Source organism: Agrilus planipennis, unplaced genomic scaffold (genome assembly GCF_000699045.2).
Source record: "Agrilus planipennis isolate EAB-ADULT unplaced genomic scaffold, Apla_2.0 scaffold27, whole genome shotgun sequence".
NCBI classification, from domain to species: Eukaryota; Metazoa; Arthropoda; class Insecta; order Coleoptera; family Buprestidae; genus Agrilus; species Agrilus planipennis.
In genome coordinates this window covers 757,112-765,660 of record NW_020439094.1, presented here as the reverse complement: position 1 = coordinate 765,660, position 8,549 = coordinate 757,112, and the positions used below count along the sequence as shown (strand labels likewise).

At 34.2% G+C, this 8,549-nt stretch overlaps 1 protein-coding gene across 1 annotated transcript; it reads right to left on the bottom strand.

The window, feature by feature from the left end:
- Nucleotides 1-326: 326 nt before the first annotated feature.
- LOC108735379 (cuticle protein 12.5-like) lies at nt 327-3,295 on the bottom strand. Its single transcript, XM_018467316.1, has 2 exons — nt 3,194-3,295; nt 327-615 (listed from the first exon to the last, which is right to left on the bottom strand). Exons 1-2 carry the CDS (start codon nt 3,203-3,205, stop codon nt 358-360), a joined length of 270 nt encoding a protein of 89 aa, XP_018322818.1. The 5' UTR covers nt 3,206-3,295; the 3' UTR covers nt 327-357.
- Between the last annotated feature and the right edge of the window lie 5,254 nt (nt 3,296-8,549).

Sequence of the window (8,549 nt, the reverse complement as noted above, 5' to 3'; positions counted from 1 at the left end):
CGGTAAAACCTTCACCTCAAATGAGGAGGTCAAAAACCTCCTCGATCAGTTTTTTGCCAGCAAAGACCAAAAATTTTATGAGCGTGGAATTATGCTACTACCAGAAAGATGGCAAAAGGTGTTGGACCAGAACGGTCAATATATAATTTAATAAAGTATTTGTTTATTATACGGAAACTGTCTTTCATTTCCACAAAAAAAAAAAACCAAATGACTCCGAACAACCCGATACATTTTCTCATTTCCTCAGATAATTGCAACGCACAACTTAATATTTTCTGTGAAAATGACTAGACAGTACCAACATACTGAAATAAGGTTATTACTGCACTTTATAATAAAATTTATTCAAAAATCTTATGCATATACAACAGGTGCCGCATATGCTGCCGGGTAAGCATAGGCAGCTGAATAAGCAAGTGGAGCTGAATACGAGTATGAATATGAATAAGCAGGAGCCGCAACTAAGGGTGCACTGTAAGCGGCAACCAAAGGAGCAGTGGCGGCAATTGCTACGCTTGGTTTGGCTTCAGGGGCGGCTTTAGGCTCCGGATCGGATTTTGCCTCAGGCGTTGGAACAGCCATTGCAAATGCTACAAGCAGGGCGAATACAAACTGCAAAGAAAAAGGAAAAGAACAGTAAAACCAGCAAATAAATAAAAAATTATAAGATAAGCTAACTTCGGTATACTTATTAATTCTTAAAAGAAAACCTTGAAAATATTGGTATATGACAACTTTAAGATGGATTTTATTCCATTTCTTTCCCTTTAGTTTATGATAATAATAATAGGAAATCAGAGCCAAATAGGAGCAAAAAGTTTTTATTGTAGTAAAACCACAGCTCAACACGTGGTTTTTGGTGTTGCTTTTAATTGTTTATTTATACACACTTTTAAATAGAACAAACAGAAAAGCTCAAAACCCCAACGCCAAAACACGACACTGTAGTTGTCCGAAGCACTTTTCGGTTTTTGGGGTTTTGAGCTTTTCTGTTTGTTCTACAACAACCGCCAAAGTTTTTCCAATCTTCATAACACTTTTAAATATTTATTATTTCTTTTGGGACTCATGTACCATCCGTTTCTACAGTTTACCAGCAATACATGGTGACACACCCCGACAAAGCTTCAAATTCGATTTGATTTCCTATTATTATAACAACTTTATTATAATAGTTCTCTTGCAAACTACTTCATCATCATAATGCCTTCAGTCCTAAGACTGGTTGGACTAATCTTCACATTTCCGAAAATCTACAACATCCACATCCACTTCCTTAACTATTTGTGAACAGTAATATAATCTAGGTCTACCTTTACTCCTCTTAGAAAATAGACAAATGGCGCGGTAAACGCCATCTGTAGTACGATGCTACATTTTAGGATGACGTATGCTCCAACGAGGTCCATTTAAAAATATGGATATTTACTTGCTGAAACGAATCTCGGCGTAGCTAACCTCAACGTAATAAGCACGTTACCATAATCGAATAAAATAATTCGAAGTTGTCTGTATTCTGTCGAAACTGCCAGACGCGTATCGCGATTTCGATCTTTTTGGATCTCATCAGCGCGTCGCAGGCAGCCCGACAGAAGTAGCATCGTACTACAGATGGCGTTTACCGCGCCATTTGTGGTATTTTCTAAAACGCGCTGTTAAAACAGCAGGTAAAAGTTGGTCTGTGTTCTGTCGGAGCTGCCTGCGACGCGCTGATGAGATCCAAAAAGATCGAAATCGCGATACGCGCCTGGCAGTTTCGACAGAATACAGACAACTTCGAATTATTTTATTATTTTATTTACTCCTCTTAGTTCCTGTTTCTGCTTCTAATATGTCTCTAACTAGCCCTTCATACCTGAAAAGGTGCCCTACTGTCCTATCTCGTCTATTTCTAATTAACTTCCATGGTGACCAATGCTCTCCTATTCTTTCTAATACCCCCCTCATCAATCCCCATCATTCGCCTGTAACATCACATTTCGAACGCTTCTAACTTTTTCTTTTCCACCACGCTCACCGTCTATATTTCGCACCCGTGCAGCACCGCTCTCCAGATATACAAGGTTAGCAATCTTTTTGGAATTTCTAAATTAACCGTTTTCGAACATGGAAGTGACTTCTTTTTGTAGAACGCGAGTCGACCCTGCGCTATGATCTGTTTTATATCTCTACTGCTCCTGTCATTCTGAATTATCTAACTTTCTAGATACCGAAAAACAATTTCTTCTATTTCTTCGCTATTTCTTCCCTGGCCTATCAGTTGTTTTGTTTTACTTTTATTTATTTTCATACAATACTGTTGTGTCAATGCCGTTTCCATTTTATTTAAGGCTGTCTCTAACTCCTTCTTGCTTAATGCTAATATTGCTATATCGTCTGCAAATCTAAACCTACTTATCTTTTGTCCCTGTATATCTATCCCCTGTCGTGTCTTTAATAATGTTTATCGCGTCTTCAATGCAAAGATTGAAAAGTAGCAGGAACGGTGTGCATCCTTGTTTGACTCCCTTCCTAATATTTACTTCTCTACTTCGATTAGTACAATTATTTTTTCCCTTTTTTTTATAAAAAATTCGTAGAGTACAAAAATGCGGATGAAAAACCAAAATTGAAAAGTTAATTTTTCAAATTATCGATATGGTGAGAGATGCACGCATCTTCTTAAGTTATGTGTTAAAAATTCCTTTTTAAAAAAACAAGATTATTTAAATCTTAACTTTGTTAGAACCTTTTTTTATTGCTGTCAATTAAATGGATTTAACTATTCATTATTAAAAAAATTATTGTCATTGAACTGTAAATGAAAAGGCATATTCAGTTTTCTGATGCTTAACCATACACAAAGCACATTTATTTAAAAATTTAAATATTAATGTGAAAATTCATTTTTAATTTTCTCCCACTATGAAGTATCTCAAATTAATGAGGGAAAAAGTTGTTGCGTTATCGCGCCCTTGCCGGGAATCGAGCCCGGCACGTTAATATTTGATATTAACCTCTATTAAATGTCAAGGTGTTTCATAATTATAGTAAAATTTTAAATGAATAATACACTCACACATCACCAAAAGTTTCGCATTATCGTTAACTACTGATAAAATTAATAAAATAATATTTAACTAGAAACTTTAAGAGTCTTACTTAATTATAAATGGAATACTAAAAAAAAGAATTGTAATAACTAGCTTACCAATTTGAACATGTTGATGCTTTGATTGAATTATTTTTAAACACTGATTTGTTCCTTACAGAACAGTGTCTTATATACCTACCGTTGACATCCCCATTGTTATAAAATCGTTTATTTCACGTTACAATGTGGTAGGGTTTGTTATCCTTGTCATTCTTTAAAGGAGTTGAATCAATGGTCATGGAAAAACGTTGACCGTAACACTGAGCTCCGGGTAATACAAATGAGAACAATAACGTACGTTCAGTTCAGCGGTTAATAATTTGCTTCATATAAAAACGTATTAAAAGTTGCACTAGCAGTAATTTCTTTAAGGTGGTTGAGATTTTTCTAAAAATTTCGTTGATAGGTTATTTTTTTTCTTTATTTCCGTATTAAGTAACTTTAAACTTAATGTAGCAGCATAAGTATGTATCATCATCATAAGGTCGTCAGTCCTAAGACCGGTTGGACTGACCTATTCCAAGGTTCCTATCCTGAGCTAAACTTCGCATTTCCCTAAAACTAGAACAGCCCACATCCTTAACTATTTGCGAACAATAATCTAATCTAGGTCTACCTCTACCCCTCCTAACTCCTGTTTCTGCCTCTAATATGTCTCTGATTAGACCTTCATGCCTGAAAAGGTGTCCTACCAACCTATCTCGCCTATTTTTTATTGACTTCCATAGAGTCCTCTGTTCTCCTATTCTTTCCAATACCTCTTCATTTCTAACCTTTTCTACCCACGATATCCTCATCATCCGCCTATAACACCACATTTCGAACGCTTCTAAACTTTTCTTTTCCGCCGCGCCCACCGTCTATGTTTCGCACCCGTACAATGCCAAAGATGTATACCATACGTAATCAAGATAAACTACCAAGAAACGTCTGTGTACTGTCTGCTATTTTTTATTTTCCTGTTGGGTTTTTCCTGAACGCTATCATCATCATCATAAGGTCGTCACTTCTAAGATTGGTTGGACACGCACCTCCACTCTTTCCTATCCTACAGTAGGTAATCTAATCTAGGTCTACCTCTACCCCTCCTAACTTCCGTTTCTGCCTCTAATACGTCCCTGACTATACCTTCATGCCTGAACAAGGTGTCCTACTAACCTATACCATCTATTTCGTATTGACTTCCATGGGGTCCTCTGTTCTATTAAGTATTTCTAGTACCTCTCTAACCTTCTCTTTCCACGATATTCTCATAATTCGCCTGTAACACGACATTCCTAACGTTTCTAACCTTTGCCGCCGCGCCCACTGTCCATGTTTCGCACCCGTACAGCGCCGCGCTCCAAACATACATCTTTAACAATCTTTTTCGAATTTCTAAATTAACCGCTCGCGAGCATAGAAGTGACTTCTTTTTATTGAAGGCGACTTAACCCTGCGCTATCCTCTGCTTTATACCCCTACTACTCCTTCTATCCTTACTTATCTGACTCCCTAGATACCTAAAATCGGCCAATTTTTCTAATTTTTCGTCTCCTATCATTATAATCGTTCTTTCCCTACTTTTTCTTCCCTTGCATACCCGTATTTTTGTTTTGCTTATACTTGTTTTCATGCAGTACTGTTTTGTCAATACCACTTCTATTTTATTTAAAGCTATCTCTAACTCCTCCTTGCTAGATGCTAATACTGCTATATCATCCGCAAATCTAAGCATACTATCTTTTACCCCTGTATATCTATCCGTACATTTATTCTGTCTTTAATGAAGTTGATTGCGTCTTCGATGTATAGATTAAAAATTAGCGGTGACAGTGAGCATCCCTGTCTGACTCCCTCCCTAATATTTACTTCCCTATTGCCTGTACGTTATACCATAAGTGATAAGAAAATTGACACGTCTCACTTACTAACTTCAATAGGGAAACCCTTTTGAAAATCATGGTCTACTTTGTACTCTGAAGGTTATTCTCATGTAGTGTATTGTATTTTTGATACAGATTTTTTTTGTATAAACCAGCCTGTAGTTTATACCTTATAAGAAACGTTGATCGTTAAAAGTTGACCCTCACAGAACACCCACGTTGAAAAAAAAAATGAAACGAGACAGTAAAAGAAACTCGAAACTATATACTTTTGTGTAAATCCTGGTAGAAAAGTAAGTAATGATCTAATTAGTGTTCATTAATTAATCTTCGGGCTCATATTACATGCCACCTACATGAATTTTATAAGAGTTAGTCTTTTTTCAAAATAACATTATATCAGTTTCAATCCATGCTCGTCAATGTGTCAATGTGACTCCGCTTAAGGTCCCACATCAGTCGTTTCTAGACCAATGAGATTTTTTTGAACCTTATTAAATGGATTACTCTTTATGTATATATACACGTTAGAAGAGTAGTCGAAGTCTCAAGTCAAAGCTCTCATTATTATCTACACAAGTACGAAGCGCTTTTTTTGAGTGCACTTTTCGTTTTTATTTTATTTAAAAAAAACTTAAAGCTTATTAAATAAATACCGGCCACATGGTAATGAGTTAGAACCTGTGCTTGTGTTCTGAAGAAAAGTACGAAGCCCGATTTTTGTTGTATGTTAAACAAATAGAAATACTTTGATTTTCTTAAGGAACTGCTGTAACTATTAAGGAATTGGGTAAAGGGGGTTGATGTATATTTCGTATGAAATAAACTAATGAACTTCTAGATCTAGAGGTACATAAATTCCATCCGGGGTATTTTTATTTCCTTACGTAAATTTCGTCCGGGGTATTTTTATTGTCTTACGTAAATTTGGCTCGATATATGCCTTTACTTCTGAGGGCAGAAGTACTTCGTCATGTGACCAGTGTTTATGTGGATGGTACATTTAAAAATTGTCCGAAATATTTTTACAAATTATTCACTTTTCGCGCTTTGCGAAAAGATTCATGAGTAGTTCTCCTATTTTTCTTATTTATAAAACTACAGAGATTATTATTAAATGTTTCCAATATGTCGTCGTTGAATGTGCAACATATCGCTTTTCATTAGTTGTGTTTGCACTATATCACCAGCTGCGAAGGTTGAGTATGATTTATATTTTTCTGTTTGATGTGACTGAGATATAGTTTTCTATATTTATGTTATAGTTTCTTCAGTTCAGCAACAAATAATTCTTCTATAAGCTTCCTTATTTGCCTTTGTCACCCGTTTTAATTGAAAAAAGGACACTGATGTCCAAATAGTTTGTTTAGCGTGAAAGGTCAAAACCAAAATAGGGTTGCAAATAATTTTATTGATGTAAACATTAATTATTTTATATCAAAATATTTACAACCCCATTTTGTTTCTGATCTTTTACACATTATAATAAGAGAAAGAAATGGAATCAATAGTTTTTTTTAGCTTTAGGTTCATCTAATAAGTGAAGTTTTTCGAGTGGTTTTCTAAGAATTTTTTATTATACGCATTTATTAGCACACCACAATATCTTGTAGTTTTGCTTATGAGATATAACAGCGCAGATTCAGTACATTGCCAAGTGCACATACGACCTGATCGAGTCGAATTGCAGATTAGAAAAACATAATGTCAAGTCCGAACCAATTGTAGAGCCTGAGAGTAATTAAAATTAGGCCTAATAATGCAATTTATAATCAAAATTCTGAAGCTTTTGAATTTTTAAAAGAATTCATTCCCTAATTAACTGAAGCTAAATTTAAGCGGGTGTTTTCGTAGAACCACAAAAAACAATAATAAATAAAACAGTGATAAATTCACACAATTACTAAATATTATTGAAAAGGAAGCCTGAAAGAGTAGTAGTTAATGGTTTCCTCGGAAACAATAGAGGTGACAATTATCAAGAATGTATTAAAACTATGATTGGAAGCTTTAAAATTATGAGCTGCAGTTTATAAACTTCATATGCTGCATGCTCACCTGGATCAATATAAAAGTAATATAAGTGCTTACTCAGAGCAGCAAGGAGAAAATTTTCACCAAAATGTTAACGACTTACCAAGAATAACACAACGAGAAAATGATGGGACATTACACTTGGGGCATAATACGAAAAATTTCAAACAAACATAATAAAATCACTAAAAATATTCATTTTTGAACATTGTGTGCTATTACTTATCATTATTCTTGAATTAAAAAGACTCTGATGTTTAGTAAACCTTTTTCTAATTGAAATTATAAAAAATTCGAAAAATTGCTCTAGTTTCTACAAAATCAAACTTTGATCGAAATAATTATTTTTCCTTTAGATATTGGTAAGGTAGAAGAAACCTAAATTATCTCATTCAGAAGCCAGAACCAAAAATCATGTCGACCGTTGTAATAACAGAAGTCATTTACGTATTGCGTTGCATAATAATACACTTTGAATAGTTGCAATAAAAGGAACAACTAACCTACTTTGGCAGACAAATTATACAATGCGTTCGATATAGAGGATTTGCAAAACGTACCAGCTACGTATGTATTTACGACGCTTAGGGTTAAGGTCAATGTTACACACAATTGTCCAGACATAGAGTACGTTTTATTTGCGTATGTATGTTATGTTGAAAACAAATAAGAAGAATAAGGTTACATGTATTAAACGTACTATAAATGTGAATTGCGAAAGCTATGTAAAGCCTATAATTTTGAAATTCATTATTGGCAATGCATCTAACATTAATTAATATGTCTAAAGTGTTACAGTTGGTAAGTGTATCCATGAATAATTAGTTTTATTTTAACAATTTTCGTAATATATACAATGCGTAATTTTTATATAAAATTGAAAACTTTAAACAATATCAAATTTATTAAATCACAAATAAATTACATATACTACCAAATACATTGTTGAAGGCATGAGTAACTAATACAATATTGTTAACATAGGAGTACTACACGGCACAGTGCTGAGACCTTTACTATTTGTCTGTTATGTTAACTTGTTGCTAATACAGTTAAAACAAATCATTACGTTTACTGATGATGTGATGACACGAAGTAGGGTTATCAACTCTCCAGTTTTACTCCAGAGACTTCAGAAAAAAAAATGTGTTTTGTACCTTTTTTGAATTTTTATAAAAAACCAAATTTTATTGTTCCTTTATTGGCAATGTTCTTATTGTCACACACAATGTAGTTATTACTCTACTAAGTGAGCTAGTGAACGCTATTATTTTGAATATTTGGATTTGTCTTATTTAAAATATTTAAATAAATTAATAAAATATTCTACTGGTTGATTACTTTTTAACTACCCAAAACGAATAAGCCCTTTTCGTACATTTATACATTCATTAAATGGATATCTCTAGACCTATTCGAACAGTCTCCGAAATTTCTAAAATTTTAGCGGCCTCTGTTTCAGCTGCCCCGGCGCCTGCAGCAAAAGCAGAGCCAGAACCAAAACCTAAAGCTAG